Below are 16,151 nucleotides of genomic sequence, written 5' to 3'. Positions count from 1 at the left end.
ACTCAGATTCACCTTGTACTCCTCTTTATTTCTCTCACCATCAATCTGATGTTCCCATCTTCCCTTTTTATTCTCCTCTCGTGTATTTAATCTGTCTGTCTCCATCCACCTCTATCAGTCACCTATACAGCTACCCAGCGGTGACTGCGCAAGCCCTGTGATCACTTCCTGCCCATTAATTCTGGTGGCCTGACAGCACTGCCCGAGCTAACCGTTGAATAACAGATGTGTAAATCCTTTATTAACGCTATCAGTGTGTCCCCTTACAGGATGTGAAACAGACAAGGCTCGACTTAATGAACTCCTCGCTGTGAAAAATGTGTTTGTGTTTTTAGGGCGAAGTAGATCTTCATTTTACAGGCGCAGAACAAGGCCCACTTTTGATATGTGAGGAAACTTTTAAAGTCATATTTCTTAACTTTTTTACATCGACCAATCGGGTGCAATTTGTTCAAGCTGCCGCTCCCATTGACAGCCGGGTGCATGTGTAATCGTGCATCCCTGCATAATGAGCCCGCAAGCAAACATGCACTCATGTAGGGACGTGGACTCGCCGAGCCACCAGCAGGTCTCCCAGGGACAGATGGTAACAGACTGAGGGTGAGGCGAGGCTCAGGGAGGCTGACAACGTCTCAATGTATTTACGTACACGTGTGTGAGGGTTTGTTTACTGTTGTCCTCACGTCCTTTAGAGGGTGTTTGAGTTGTACACTTCCCAAAGGAGTTACTTCAAAAAGGCGTAAGGCTAGGAAGTCAACACAGTCACGTGATTTTGTGTTTGTGTGAGATCACGTAATAACGATCACGTCTGTGTCATCTAATGTAACATAGTATGTTTTTTGCCCATTTGTATTTGCCTTACGTGTCCATATCTGCGTTTGTTAGCCCATGACCGCCATGCCAGAATGCAGCCAGACACCAAGGCGTCAACGACCGGACTACCTGGCTGATTTCACCAGCTGCAGCAGCGCCGATAACTCCTGCTCCTCCTCAGACGAAGAGGAAGAGGACATGGGGAAAGCAGGAGGAGGAGGAGGAAGTTGCGGAGAGAAGAGGGAAAAGAAAGTGTCCTACGACCTCGGGGAGAGCAAGGACAAGAACTTGGCTGAGCGCTCAGGTAAAGAGGCAGGTTGAGTAAAAGTATCTCAATGTCTTCATTAAGAAGCCTGAGCGAGGAGGTTTGACAGGGACATTGATTCCTGCCATTTCTTTCTTGCTTTGGTTTCTTTTTTGTTTACTGTGTGTCTTTTTTAACCAGAGCTTTCCATCTGATTACAGCAATTAGCTTAATTGCTAACAAAACAAGTTTTTCCCGTATCAGACACATACACATTTTCTTTAAGATGTCTCTTACAGCATTTGGTTCTCAATTTAAATATCACAGAGAGTGCTTCCTCCAGCCTGATACAATTTCCACTTTAAACAGTTTGAAAAACAGTCATAGTTGTAAATAACCCATTGCCTTTAAAAATTAAAAAGTTTTTTTGCTTTGATCAGTACCGTCAGCTCACGTACACAGCACAGGGCCGGTTGTGATGATGTGAACCAGCCAGGGAGGGCAATAGAGATGTTTCTCATCCCAGTATTTATGTTCATATTTCACGTGATGAAATGGAAGGCAGGTACTTAGATTTTAATTAAAGTGCTAGCATCATGATCATTGTCGTGGTTGTTGGAAAAAGTGGATTTTTTTAAGTTAAGTAGTTTCCTAGCTTTATACACTAGCTGGACACACACACACACACACACACACACTCAAATGATGAAGGACTGAATAGCACTTGAGGGAAGGAAAGCACTGGGAACAGTACAGCAACACTCAACGGAAGGTGACGGCAGCAAAGAGGCAGGGAAAGAAAAGAAGACCCTCTTCGGTGTTTACCTTGAAAACACCTTGGGTTTATTAATAGAATATTCTTCGTTTTAAAGTGACAGCGATAAGTCCCAAGCAGTCCCACCAAATCGCATAAGTCACAAAGACTGACTCACTTGCAGCGCTTTGAAGTGAGGCAGACGGCACCTTTCACTGCAGTCTCTGTGCAAACCTTGTAAAGAATAAATTCTCTGGTTGCCTGTTGGGGCGGAGGGTTTCACTTTTCACTCGATGGGCTCATTCCATTTGTCACCAAATACGGGACAAAGCCATGAAAATTCCCAACTTTCAGATCTGTGTGTGTGTGTGTGTGTGTGTGCAAGTGTGCAGAGAGAGACAGAAACCCTGCCAAGCCCTACTCCATACCAAGCCACCAAAGGGTTGATGGACTAAGCCACATAATACTTTCATTTGGCAAAATGTCCAAACCTCGGACAGTTGGGCAGCGCCACGCACACACATGCACGCACATTCATAATCACTTGTGTGCAAACTTGATGTCAGGCGGACACAAACTGCACAAATCGACAACACACTAATATGCTGGCTGCTAGATAATCTGGAGGAGTCCAAAGGTTGACGCAGACGGTTAGTGCGGAGTTTCAGCTTGTGTGTCTCTGTGTGTGTGTTTGTGTGTGTGTGTGTGTGTGTGTGTGTGTACATCTGTGTGTCTGAAAGAGAGAGAGAGATGCTCTTTAATCCATCCCCAAAGCAGACAGGACTACTGTTCACTTTCTGGTTTCCACTACACATGCTACACACACACACACTCATACTAGGCCGCTGTGCCGGCGCGCCGGGGCGACGCGGCACTGGGAGTTTTAAAGCCACCAGGCAACGGATGGAAAGCAGAGAAGAGAGCTTGACAGTGACCGGAGCACAGAGACAGGATCAGGGAAGAAAAGAAATTGAAATGTGACAGTGTGTCGCTGCCCCCCCCCCCCCCCCTCCCAGCCTTCCCCCCTCCCCTCCTCCCACTCACTATCCCTCTCTTCTGTGTCTCTGCAGGTCGCATGCACTGGAAACCTCCAATCAAGTCACTCAAAACCAGCCCCGCTGCCTCCGTTTCGCCAACGCTTTCTGGTCCAATCAGACGCTCCATATCCTGCCCACGCTCCATCGCCTCACTCTCATCGCCCAATGAGCTGCGGGCGCCGTCTTCCAGGCCTTCTCCCACAGTTCCCGCGGCCACTCCCCTCGTCAGGCCGAGCTCCGCCACGCTGCGCTCTCACTCCCTGAGCCGCAGCGGCTCCGCCCACCGCGTGCCTCACAGCAACAGCCTGGGGACCATCCACTCCAACATAGTAAGATACTTGACTGTGTTACTCACAGCAGAATTTACATTACTTCGGAATGGCGGTCGGTCATAGAAAACTACGTGAAATTCATTTTTAAGTAGCGAAGCTGGCATTTTGTGGGAATCCTCTGCTGAGCTACTCCTTCAAGAGAGTTTAAAGTGAACAATCTAGAATTCCTTTTAAAAGGTATTTTTCACTAAAGTCTGACCAAGAAATTAACTTCTGCCATCGTTACGCTTCTCTTCCTGTGGCATATATTATATCCGGGCCCTGAAAGAGTTTCCCAAGCAGCTCCTTCAATACTGTATAAGCCCACTGCAACCTTCTATTATGTTGCCATCTGTTGCTTTCCACCTGCCTCCTCCATTCCCCTTCCTTCTTTACAAGTATGCCGGTAACCTTTGCACACATTGTAACAAACCTGAAATGGAGCAGAATAATTAACATTGAGGATAGAGCTAAATGGAAAACCTTTCTACTGAAAAAGGCCACGGACTGTCCCAGTTGTGTTCATGTATACTAAAACACACGTATACAAAATGAGAGATTTTTTCTTACACATTTGCATTCCTTGTGGGAATCAAACCTCTTGGGATGAGTAAACTAGTACAGGAAATCTCATATCAGATTTTAGTTCACCGGTGAGTGCTAATAAAATGGTAATAAATGAGGAGGGTTCATGTATATTACTGAAACTGCTCCGCGCTAACTGCTACGTGAACACAATAATGAGCCGTGACTATACTGGTGGCAGCAGGATCATAAATTAATGAGAGCTCTGGGTAGAAATGGCAGTTTCATAATAATGACTAATATTCATAAGTGATATCACATTACACCCTGCTCAGAGAATTGTTGTTTTGACAACACGTTAACACATTTGCATAGGACACCTTAATGCTTGCTTGTCCCTCGGTCATTTGGAGGACCCCCCCTCCCCCCTCTACATACACAAGGAGTGTTAATGATTCATTTTCCTAAGTGATATGTTAATTGCAACCCTTTCAAGTTATTACGTCTGCTTGGTGAACTTTGCTATAGAAAAAGTGTTACATCGCCGTAGCTTTGAGTGAAACTTTATAGACTTTATTGTTATGTGCGTCTTTAGACTCATCCGTTTCTCTCGTGTGTGCGTGTAGAGCGATCCGCTGATAAACCTGAGGAGTAAAGAGCAGGAAACCGAGCTGGTGCGTCAGACTCTGGCTGCACTCACCGCCATGAGAATCAGGTTTCCGGGCAAAACCGAGGAGGAGGCTGAGGCAGTGCTGGATGAGGTGTGTGCACCATTTCTACTCGATTTGTGGATGAAAATAACGTGTTAATATGCATTTTATTTTTCAAATCAAAGTTATTCATATTCAGAGGTAGATACAGACTGGAAGAAAACAAACCACGGGAGAAAAAGACTAAAATAGACAAAGTGAAAGCGAACATGGATTACAAGAGATACAGGCCCGCTGTATTCCCAGAGCTCCCTCTGGGACCAGGTGCGGTCACTCTGCAGCCTAACTAAAAGTGACCTCCTTGCCTCCTGGCACAATGGCCTGTCCGCTCCGGCCTGGCTCCCATTGTCTTTCAAACAACCCCAGTGACAACATGTCGGTCAGTTTGCTGGCCCACACTATTCCCCACTGCTCCTTTGTATTAATCAATGCCACCTCTATTTCTGGTCACATCTCCATGTCCTTTTATTTCCTGTGTGTTTGTACAGTATTTTATTGCTTAAGTTATATTTTAATATATGAATGTATACCTGTTTTAAGAAACCACAGCTGTGTTACTTTATTCGGGCCAAAAATAGAAAAAAAATGGTAAATTGAATTAGCATTTTGTCAAAGCATAAACAAAAAGAAAATTAAAAAGGGGGGGCGGAGGCTAACCTTCAACTCACAAAGCAACGCATCAGCGGCACAAAAGTACTGTGAAAGCGTTCATCCGTCCAGTCCACGTTGTCTCTGACCTCCGTTATGGCCGCCGCCGTCCTCAGAACCAGCTGTTTGTTGAGCAATACAATACAATACACTCCCGGGGTGCTGAAAGGACAGCAGCCGGCCAAACTGCCTCCACCAGGCTGAGTAATTATACAAATACCAATGATACATGTATATAAAAAAGATCACAGTTGGCTACAATAACAAAAAAAGAAGTTGTTTATTCATGTTACATAATTAACTGGCCGAGCTAATTAAAATAGTTGGATGCCTTCGATCGTGTGTCGCTCTGGGTACAATGCTGTGTCTAAGAAAAGTCAGGGAAGTGCTTGGGCACTAAAATCTTGATTTGCAAATAATTTGAACCATTGTAAGCTTTGAAATATTAATGTAATTTAGCATTATCTTATTGCCACAAACACATAGAGTGCCTAATATTCTTTTAAAAACTCCAAACGGATGCTTTTAGTTGTTGAAATTAAGGTTAAAATGTTGTCTGCTTATACAATTTCCTCAAAGAAGAGCAAAAAAAAGGTTCCTGACATCTGGGTGTGTCCGGGTCGTGAGAGACAATTAGCACCACACCTGTACTGTTAACAAACCCTAATGAGAGCAGCGTGGAAACGCAGACGAGCCGTTGCATCTGTATTGTTCTCTTCTCGCCTCAGGAGAGACATGAGTGTTCTCTTGGCATGAAAAAACAATCTTTGGCAATTCCTTTTTTTCCACGTTAAAGTTAACATCTAATTGGACTAATGATGTGTTTCTATCTGAGTAATTACCTTTATTATCCTTCACTCAAAACCTTTTTTTTGTCACATTCGGAAAACAATTTAAAGGGGGAATGTATGGAGTGTGCTTTGTTACGCTGTAATTGAGGGTAATTTGTTTACTGCACAACACAAATGTGACAAATAGTCGAACATCTTACCAGACAGGGTTCATACGGTTTCATTGAGAGGGAATACTAAACAAGCAAACACATAACTTTCTAAAGCAATCAAACATGTTCCTGTGCACCTCTGTTTCTGTGAATCACCGATGATGGTTTATTTGTGCCTGTCTGTGTGTGTGTGTGTGAGTAAACATAAAGTTTACACTGGAGCCTCCCAATGGGAGCACTGTTGGATGTAAAATGCACGTGAGAAGTGTATGTGCACCACTGGGGAGATGCAGACTAAGTCAACAGAGCAACAATAGCAGTGCCTGTAGGTATGCAGTGATGTCGGTACCAGGAGCAAGTGCATGGGAATGTCCCGCCCAGCTTTTGAGCATTACGACAAATGCCCCAAAGGATTTTTGACACATCTGTAAAACATTGGGGGGTTTTTCCTTCTGCTTAAGAACCGAAGATCGCTGCTTGACTTTCCTATTATCCCCGAGCCGTGCTATGAAAACAGAACCCTGTTACAGAGAAGCACTGCGTTATCTAAATGCTCGCCAGAGCCAAAAGTTTGGACACATCTGACGTGTGAAATGTAGTCTGCAAGGATAATTATGTAATTGCGTAATTTTATTGTGTGGTCTTATTGCCTAATTGTTTGGTCAGCACTCCAGATACGTAAATGTGTGTGCACAAAAAAAATGTGTATGTATAAAATTAAAAAAAAGGGAAAGTTCTAATATTTGATTTTGCTGTAAATTGTCAGTTGCAAAAAATGTTACATTTTGTTAAATGTTACATTTTTACTGTAGTTAAGTAATTAAATTGAACAACCCAATGTCCGCCTTGTGAGAGTGTTCTGGTAGCCCCAAGTTCTGATCTGGACTTTAAGCATCATATGTGATAAAATGTCAGCCAAGTAGACCTGCAGTGGGGGGGTTGTTGAAAAGAATAACTTAAAAATATGTAAATGGTTACTTGATGTTCAAATGATGAGATAAAAAAAATCACCAACTTTTTTTTCCCATAGATCCTGGACACCTGGAAATATCACAAATCAAAAGTGGCCTCCTATTGGTTAGTGAAGCTGGACTCTACAAAACAGCGTAAGGTGAGTGTTATGCTAGAATCAGATCATAGATATCTGAGCTAATTTAAATCTTACTGGTGCCTCCAGCGGTGGCGTGGTGGTTAGCACTGTCGCCTCACAGCAAGAAGGCCCTGGGTTCGATTCCGCCCAGTGGCCTTTCTGTGTGGAGTCTGCATGTTCTCCCCGTGTCTGCGTGGGTTCTCTCCGGGTTCTCCGGCTTCCTCCCACAGTCAGGGGATCAGGTTAATTGGGGACTTTAAATTGCCCGTAGTTGTGTGAATGTGAGTGTGAATGGTTGTGTGTCTCTGTGTTGCCCTGCGATTGGCTGGCGACCAATCCAGGGTGTACCCTGTCTATCGCCCGAAGTTAGCTGGGATGGACTCCAGCCCCCCCGCGACCCTGTGTGCAGGATAAGCGGTCTGACAATGGATGGATGGATGGATGGTGCCTCCAGAGAATTTTAATTTGTCTTCTGTGGCTACCGAGGCTCAGCAAATACTGATTTTCTTCAAGATACAGTACGCATACAGAATTTGGATGAGCGGTCACTGCTTCCTGAGGGGACTAGACGATAACCCCACTGATAGAAAATTCAACAATAAAGAGAAGTTGAGAGTTGTAGGAAATGCTGAAGGAAATGTGGCCTCAAAATGCAGAGATTAGCGGGTCCCCAGAGTACGAGAAATATTCAGAGATCATTGTCAGAGAAAATGCTTTAAAAAAATTTAAAAATTGGCCGGATTTATCTTTTGACACCTGTACAAGTTTCTTGCCTTAGCCCTTTCATTCCAGCCTATACACTCACCCGGTATAGAATGGACGTTGTTAAAACTGGTGAATAGGAAAAATGTCACCACTCCTACCTACTCTGAATCCTTTTAAAAAAACTTTTAAAGTGCGAAAATAATCCCCAAATCACGCTTCAGGGAGAAAAAAAAAGAAGAGAAAAACAGACACGCCTGCGGATCATTATCATGTCAGTCAGTGAGAGGCAGAGACACCAAATAGGATGTAAACATAACAGAAGAGGGGGACAAGACGAGAAATGCCATCCGGTAGGCGTGTCAGTAATGATGTGATCTCTCAGCCGCTGCTTTCTGCACAACTGTGCTCGCCGCTGTTGTGGGCTGTGGCTGTGCGAGCCGATGTTTTATTTGGAGTGGAGCAGCCTAATGAGCAGCAGGCAGAGGTCAGGAATGGAGCGCCATCTGATTACCATAACCAAAACATATCTGTGAGTGAGTGAGTGTGTGTGTGTTTACTTATCTATCAGTTTGTTGGTGTGTGTGTGTGTGTGTGTGTGTGTGTGTGTGTGTGTGTGTGTGTGTGTGTGTGTGCAAGTCGCCTCATTCTGGAAATCTTCCGTCTTTGCATCACACGCACACACAGTCAGACGGGAACGTCAGTAATGAGGAGCCGAGGAATCAAAGCAGAAGAGCCAGAGTGCTGCACTCTGAGCGGGGTGAAAAGAGACAGAAAAAGGGGGAGGCAGAGTAGGCAGTAAGGTGGGTCGGGGTGGGAATACGAAGAGAGGAAGATGGAGGGCTGGCGCAGGTGTCCTCAGACCGCTTGGGAACTTCTGACACCTTCTTTCGAAGACTGACGTCGGTGCAGCAATTAGTCCTCTCCCCTGCTCTCCACTGTCTGCCCCAGCATCCCCCACACGCCCATCCTTGTTGTACCACAGGCACACAAGCAGACTACACACGTTGTGTGCGTCCTGTGCCATGCTTTACCGCGAATGCGGCGATAAACCTGCACAAATCCTCATTATCTCTGTTTCATGTTTTCAGGATGTGTTGGTTAATTTATAATACGTTGCCGGTGTGCTCAGGTGTGCGCATGCATCCGCCTGTGTATTCATTAAAGCGCGCTCGCTCTGGGTTACTGAGTGAATGCATTAGCCTCTGTGATTGCTAATTTTAAGGTAAGATTTTTAAAAAAAGAGAAAGAAATAGTACTTTTGGAACAAAGGCCAACCCATGCATTTCAATTAGAAATGCTGTCACCTTTTGTCTCGCAAGAGTCATTTCCTACTTTTTCTCGATATTCTCGATATTCTTCTTCTATTCTCGATATGTAACCGTTGAGGCTCTCTCTTCCCTTTTGCGCTCCCACTTCCTCTGTCACGCAGGTGTTGGACATTGTTCGTACAAATGTCCGCTCAGTGTTGCAGCGCATCTGGAAGGAGCCGGATGTAGAAAGTCTCCACCTCTACCGGCTCTTCAACCGCGTCTTCAACCGGCTGCTCTGGAGTCACGGCCAGGGCCTTTGGAACTGCTTCTCCAACAGCGGGTAGGTCACCTCAAAACTGAAAAAAGCCTACAATCAATCATGAATAGGACTGCAGTTGGCAACTTCGAAACAAGAAAAGAAATCAGATCCAACCAGGAGGGAAGAGGGACATTTCACCATTACAAAGAACACCATTGAATGAACAGACAGGTCCATGGACACTAATTCTTTGACGCAACACAAACAAGTGACTGCAGGCCAATTATCACTCCCTTCATAGCAAAATGCCACTATCTCATCTCAATAACTACAAGTTCGCGCTCCTCACAATCTCCCCATGTCCTTAAGCCCAGTGTTTGTCGAGATATATCATTTTCAGTGACAGAGACAATTTGCCATTTTTATTCAGTGTGACGAGGGAAGCGACTGCAGCTGAATGACACAGAATGAGTGACAGACCGACCAGGCCCCGCTGCACTTTCCTGAAAGCTCTTTGGGATGAAAGAAACATTTTCTGGGTGCAAATTAAGGTCACAAATCGGGGCTGTTAATCAGGGCTTTTTCACAGGTGAGAGCAAGAGAAGGAGAGGGGAGGAATGGAAGCAGGAAGGAGGTGAATAGAGGCTGCTCAGTTCTTTTATTACGGCGTGTTATCAGATACTTTGAACTTCTCATTCGGCTTCTTCTTTATTTATTTCTCCTCCTTTTTTTTTTGATGCGACAGTAAGTGGCTTCATACAAGATGGTGACAGCCAACTTGATCAATTTCCCATAGAAACCCTCAAACAGCAGACACAAAAACACACACACACACACACACACACACAACCACAGAAAAAAGACAAGAATGGTTCTTATACTAATTATTTCACACTTATAAGCACGCTTAAACAAAAACCGCTTATGTAGCACCAGAGACAGAGACACACAAACAACCCTCACATTCAGACAGCTGCTGCGCCGGAAGCTTTTCATCTCGTCGGGGACGGAGGTGTGACCTTCTCCCCCACCCCCACTCCATATTCTTTACAGTTCAGCAGCTCGGTGGCCGTGTTTTCCTCGACACACGGGGCTCAAAGGGTGTAATTGAAGTCTCTGTCCACCTCTCCCTTTTACTCCTCCCCAACTTCCTCAGCGGCAGTCGTAATCGAGGGAGAAGTGAGAAAGGCAGCGGGCGGGTGATAGAGATGAAGGGGGCGATAAGCAGAAGGTGATGGTGGGGGGAGGCCCCGGCGACAGAGAAAAAGAGAGGAGATTGATTGGGAAAAAAAAGCTGTCGAGAAAAGATTGGCTGGAGGGGGTAGATGCACGGCAGGATTAGCCTAGCCTAGCCTCAGCTACCCCCCACCTCCCAGCACGCTTCGCCCGGAGCAGCTTTTGTCCGAGGACAGCCAGCCGCGCCGATCCAGCTAGGAGGCCGGCCTACCGCCTGGCCCCTCCCTACCACAGGCAACGGCCCCAAACATGGATGAGCCCAACGGGGGGTCTCGACACCCTGCGGCGACAGAGGACGCCGTGGACCTCGAAACGCACACTCCAAATCAGAGATCAGCCCCCCGAATCCCCCCAACTCCCTCCATCTCCGGTTTGATACTTTATCTGAGGGGACTTAACAACAATCAAACGGCCCAGCAGCCATTGTGGCCGATGAATTCAACAGGCTTTGAAAACGACTTAGAGAAAAAGAATTAAAAAAAAAACAACTCCGTTTTTGAACCCTTTCAGAGGAAGCACGCCCCACCCCCTGAGGAGAGAAAGGGGGTGGACATCAAACGCAGCCCCCTGGGTTGTGTGTCTCAGTTGTTGAAGCTCCCTCACAGTCAGGGGTATGTCCGGCATTGTAAAGGGGGTTAACTGTACTCGGATTTGTTTCACACTTCCTCCCTGTGTGTCTTCTGTGTGCATGTCTGGGTGTAGAGTTTCTCACGCGTGTACAGTGACCAAACGGTGTTAAGGACATAGAACTGAATAGATTGCACTTAATCCGTGTGGCTGTACAATGCATGAGATTGAATACACGGTGACGATTTATCTTCAACTACTAACTTTATTTGACGCCCGCCCTCTTGTTTGTGCTCCAGGTCATCCTGGGAGAGCATCTTCAGTAAGAGCAGCGAGGTGGTGTCCCCCCAGGAGCTGCTGTGCTCCCGCCGGCTGGTCCGGCTTTGCCAAGACTGCCTGTTGGTCGTCTACAAGTTCGTCTCAGAGTCCCGTGGCTCTTTGACCGGACTCAGTCCAGAGTGGGACGACACCAGGTGAGACACCCTAACCCTTCAATGACTTCCCCCCCAAGGTCTTTAGTCTTTATTTTCAAACGGTTCTTATAGCTTTGCTGCTGTAATAAATAGCTCCTCGTAGAGTCGGGTGGTTGCATACGGTTCAATAACAGGATGGGATTCATGAGTCGACTGGTTCCAGGCTAAAGTTGTTCTTTGGTATCATTTTCAGATGTGAAAATCTAAATGCGTATGTAAAGTGACGCCAGTAATGAAACACAAAAAAAACGGTGTTATTGTTCTGTTCTTTTGAATTGTTGAGTCAATGAATGAACCCCCTTTGACACACAGTAAACCTCTTAGAGTTATTATCATCTTTATCAAATAACCCGATGAACAAAAAAGAAGGAAAAAAAAACGCTCATTCTATTTTTACGGTTGATGGAGACAGCAGCTCAGGTTCGGAGGGAACTTTTAAAGCACATATGCTTTGGGCTGGCAGACAGTGAGGGGGGAGAGGGAGAGTGCCGTTAACAGGAAATAATGGCCCACAGATTAGCGTCAGGTTAGCCCGGGGCCCCCCGAGGCCTGCTTAATTCAATTAGAGCGCAGATGAGCCTGTGCAGCAAATGACCTTACGAGAGAGAGATTTCTTTTCCTGGGGCCTCGCTTTACATGATTCATAACTCTTGCGCATATTTTAACAGGCTATCACTTTGCGCCTCCAGAATAAAAACCTCTGCCGTTAAAAGATAAATGTGTGTGGGGTTTGTGTACAGTTGTAGAGCCACTTGTGCTTGTGACTAATCTCAATTTGTTTCCATTGATTGTTTTATTTTAACCATATTCATTTTGAGGGGGGGGGGATTCAACATGATAAATTAGTGGACTGCGGACAGCACAGGATTTTGAGATAAGAATGTAATTGGATTTTATTAGTCAAGCAAACACAAAATGACACATGTACCCACGTTTGCAGTAGCCGTGCTTGAGAGTCCCTGTTAGCGTGCATTGGTTTGTCTCTCCTTATTTCTTCTGTCTATATGTCTGTGTAAAAAAGCTTACCATTTGCCGCCGGACCAGCCTCTACCCATGGCTCCACCCCTGCTGCTGTCGCTGCCGCTTCTTCCTCCTCTTCCTCCGTCTCTTCGCCCCTCGACGCAGGTCTTTGCTTGGTGTAGTTCCGCTAAATCCCCCCCCACGCCCCCCCATCTCCAAGCACCGTCCCTGTTCCCTGCTCCTCCGCTGCTGCGCACCACCTCACCGCTGCGACAAAAGGCTTGGTCCCACCTGCCACACGGATGTTTTGCTTTAGCTGCACAACCAACAGTCTAGCATGGTCTCCTCTCCTTCCCCTCGCTAATCTTCAAATAAGTGGATCTACTTATACAGGAGAATCGGATGTATTTCATATTAGATCTGATGCCCAAAAACTCCAAACAAAATATTTGAAAGGAAGGAGGAGACAGGAGAAGAAAGCACATGAAGACTGTTGACACCACTTTGTCCACATCGCAACCATTCGGCCGGCTTGCTGTACGTCACCAGCCAATCCCCCTGCTGCCACATGCTCAACTACGCCGCCTTTCACTCCAGACGTTTATCAAGAGCTTCTTACACTGAGTGCATTTAGAGAAAGAGGGGCCTTAGTGGGAGCTGACAGCCTCACCTACATCGCATCAGTGCCATGATCAGCGTAAGCACCGCTCGTTTTCTTGTCAAAACAAGACAGAAAATGGCTCGGCTTGCATCGTGTGGTTTGCCGTTTCACAACACACACGGCTCACATCTCCCCATCAGGCATGCATGGAACAGACGCAACGCGTCGCCACTTCAGATAGAAGAGACGCAATTAGGATTATTGCCTCATTTATGCATAAGCTTTCTCTGGGAGGGTAAATGGTGTGTGTGTGTGTGTGTGTGCGTGATCATGCACATGTCATGTGAGCGTTGCTTTACTATCACTGACCCCTCAATGTTTTACACAGAAACCAACCATACCCTATACCCATCAATTCTTATTTTTTTGCCATTTCCATTTTTTTCCTTTTTTTTAAACTATATTAACGTCATCTGTAGCGGTTATTTGGAGAAAACAATTAATATGTAGGAAATAAATGATAGTATTTAATCTTAGCATTACTAGTTTCAATTATGTTTTAATAAATGCCTTGAGCCAGTGCTATAAAGTTAGACAGATCCTATCTGATATACATTTTACATTCCTTTAAAAAATTCTCCTTCGAGCAGCCGTATGTATTAAAGATTTAAGAAAGATTACAATTGAACACATGATGGCATAACTTAAAGTTAGCCGTTTGCTTTATAATAAATTATAGGGAAAGGCACTGCGCTGTCGGCAGACGAGCACGTCGCCGTGGTAACTCTGAGCAGCATGCATTGAAATAAATTACCAAATAAGAAGTGTCTCAATAATTGTTGTTCCAAATGGTTTTACGGTCGTTGTAATGATTTGTGTGCTTCATGACTTCTTAACTCACCAAAACCTGTTGGGTGTGACTAGTGACTCTGTGCTTGTGGCAGCCGTGCGCAAGTATCAATGTGATCAACAACAGAAATATAAACCGACCGGCCAGCCACCGGTGATCGGCAACTAATCAATCAGTTCATCTCTAATGGTATTTAAAACAATACTCTCATGCCCATATGGATGGAAAGAGGAGTGAGAATGTCCTTCCCAATGACTTGTAAATACAAGATTTAGCAATGATTAAATTCCAATAGATTTATTTAACTGACAAAATCACTGGAGAAAGAATGGGTCAAGAACACAGCATTAATGACATTAATGACTGGTTTTAACAAACCCTCCCTGTGTCGATGACTTGAACCACTTCTAACTCCATATTCACACAGTCTCTTGTGCATGTACACACACACACACACACACACACACACAACATGCAACAGTTCTTGGCACGTCACAAAGTACAGATCTTTAGGCTGGGGTCTGTGGCGTCTCCATTGTTGACCGCAGCTGCCCGCTCTTGTTCAAGCCTCCGTTGAGTGTCCTCATCAGGTATGTCAACAGCCCCGTGCGTCCCTCAGTCTGTGTGGGCAGATGAGAGGAAGTAACCAAATGACTTTTCCACTAATGACTTTCTTGTTAAGCCTGGAATTACTGTCACTACCCAAAGACAACTTCCCCATGATGACAAAAGTTTTAGATTCTATTAACTTTCATCTGTCTGAAAAGCGTGGCAGTAATTAGGGTTAATTGGGGTGTTGAGCTGAATGTGGGCTGCAGATAACCTTCAAGGCACTTTGTACCTCTTGGTTTGTGATTGCGTCAGCTATCGCGGCAGTCCGTCTTTCGCTCCATCCGTTGTCATGGTATTTGGTTTTTGTGTGGCGGCGGTTGCATCTCGTGGCCGAGGAGCGCGGAAGGCCTGTCGGGAGGAACAGCTGGCGGTTGTGGCTTTGCATGTCAGCAGCGGAGCAGGAGAGTATCTTTACGTCTCCCTGTCAACGGATGGATTGAAGAAAAGCACAAGTGCATTGAACAAGCCTCCCTCCAGGCTTTCAAGCATGCGCGTTATTAAGACCAGCTTCGTGATCAAAAGGACGACGGACCTGGAAGATACAGAATGTGAATCCAATTAAATATAGCCTGCAGAGACGGGGGCCGCTTGGACGTGAGAATCGCTCCTACCCCAGCCTCTTACCAGCACCATGATGCTTTCTAGAAGCAGAATATTCTCAAAGTGAATAGCGGAGGATCTCTGAAGAACACAGAACTCCCAATAGATGTTCAATATTTGATTTGATTTTTTTTTTTCTTGACTGTCATTTCCATGTTTGGGTTTGGGTTTTTTCAGCCTAAGCCTTAAGAAAATGAAGGGGATGGGAAAAAGAAATAAAAAAAATCTTACCACAAATTCATGAATAGAATCCCAACGGATGAATCGCATTGAACCGCACAGAGGGGGGGACTAAGCTGCCGAGCAGGGGGAGAGAAATGTAACAAAAAGGAGAAGGAATTGAAAACAAGGCTGACACTAAATCATGGTATGGATTCACTGAATGTCACCTTGAAGACTTCACTCAGGAGTAAACGTGAAAGGCTCGTAGCCGAACATATGCTCCCCACTTGTTCTCTTGAGTGAGTTTCACAAGTGCCGGACTGAGCCGTTGTTCAGTCCAGTCGGAGCCGAAGAGGACGCGCTGGAGGGAAACCCACGGCCCACTTGAAGCCGCTTCGAGGACACTCTCGTTGGGACTAAATGAAGTTAATTTGGATCTGTTCTAACTCTCCTGAGTCTGTGGCTGTCTGGATGCGGCCGCCCTTAGCGACATGTACTTTTTTTCTTCTTTTTCTCACCGGTCGACTTTAGAAGAAACAGCTCGGCTAATTTGTCCGAGAGCTATTTCACAAGGAGAGAGAGCTGTCAGCGGAAAACGTATTCTGTCTCTGCACCGGCTTAAATGAAGATATCCTTTCTTCAATCTGGGATCCTCCAGCCCGGTGGCTCCCTTTTGATTAGATTGTGTCCTTTTAAAACACTTCCACAGGGACGATTTCTTTTTGTCCATGCTTCTCTTTTCAACTAAACGATTATTAGATGCATTTCTCATTGGCTAAAGATCCCCGCTGCGGAAGTGGC

The 16,151-nt window shown here is 45.5% G+C and overlaps 1 protein-coding gene and 1 long non-coding RNA gene across 7 annotated transcripts in view; one reads left to right on the top strand and one right to left on the bottom strand.

The window, feature by feature from the left end:
- Window positions 1-16,151, top strand: part of ttll7 (tubulin tyrosine ligase-like family, member 7) — a 64,343-nt gene that overhangs the window by 45,317 nt on the left and 2,875 nt on the right. For 2 of the 6 annotated variants that reach the window (XM_078108353.1, XM_040184422.2), the window contains exons 15-21: window positions 886-1,117; window positions 2,882-3,177; window positions 4,311-4,445; window positions 7,016-7,096; window positions 9,210-9,370; window positions 11,392-11,565; window positions 12,587-12,690. In XM_078108353.1, the coding sequence (XP_077964479.1) occupies window positions 886-1,117; window positions 2,882-3,177; window positions 4,311-4,445; window positions 7,016-7,096; window positions 9,210-9,370; window positions 11,392-11,565; window positions 12,587-12,690 (1,183 nt within the window). Of the gene's footprint in view, window positions 1-885; window positions 1,118-2,881; window positions 3,178-4,310; window positions 4,446-7,015; window positions 7,165-7,531; window positions 8,028-9,209; window positions 9,371-11,391; window positions 11,566-12,586; window positions 12,691-16,151 lie in introns of those variants that run through there. The other 4 variants (XM_040184423.2, XM_040184424.2, XM_078108355.1 and 1 more) reach the window with 2 other exon arrangements.
- LOC120823986 (uncharacterized) lies at window positions 14,258-15,552 on the bottom strand. The gene is made up of 2 exons (XR_005712895.2): window positions 14,818-15,552; window positions 14,258-14,596 (listed from the first exon to the last, which is right to left on the bottom strand). It is a non-coding gene; the product is annotated as an uncharacterized LOC120823986 (long non-coding RNA).

Source organism: Gasterosteus aculeatus, chromosome 8 (genome assembly GCF_964276395.1).
Source record: "Gasterosteus aculeatus chromosome 8, fGasAcu3.hap1.1, whole genome shotgun sequence".
In the NCBI taxonomy this organism is placed as follows: Eukaryota; Metazoa; Chordata; class Actinopteri; order Perciformes; family Gasterosteidae; genus Gasterosteus; species Gasterosteus aculeatus.
The sequence above is the reverse complement of the archived record's forward strand: the minus strand, read 5'-3'. Positions and strand labels throughout refer to the sequence as shown.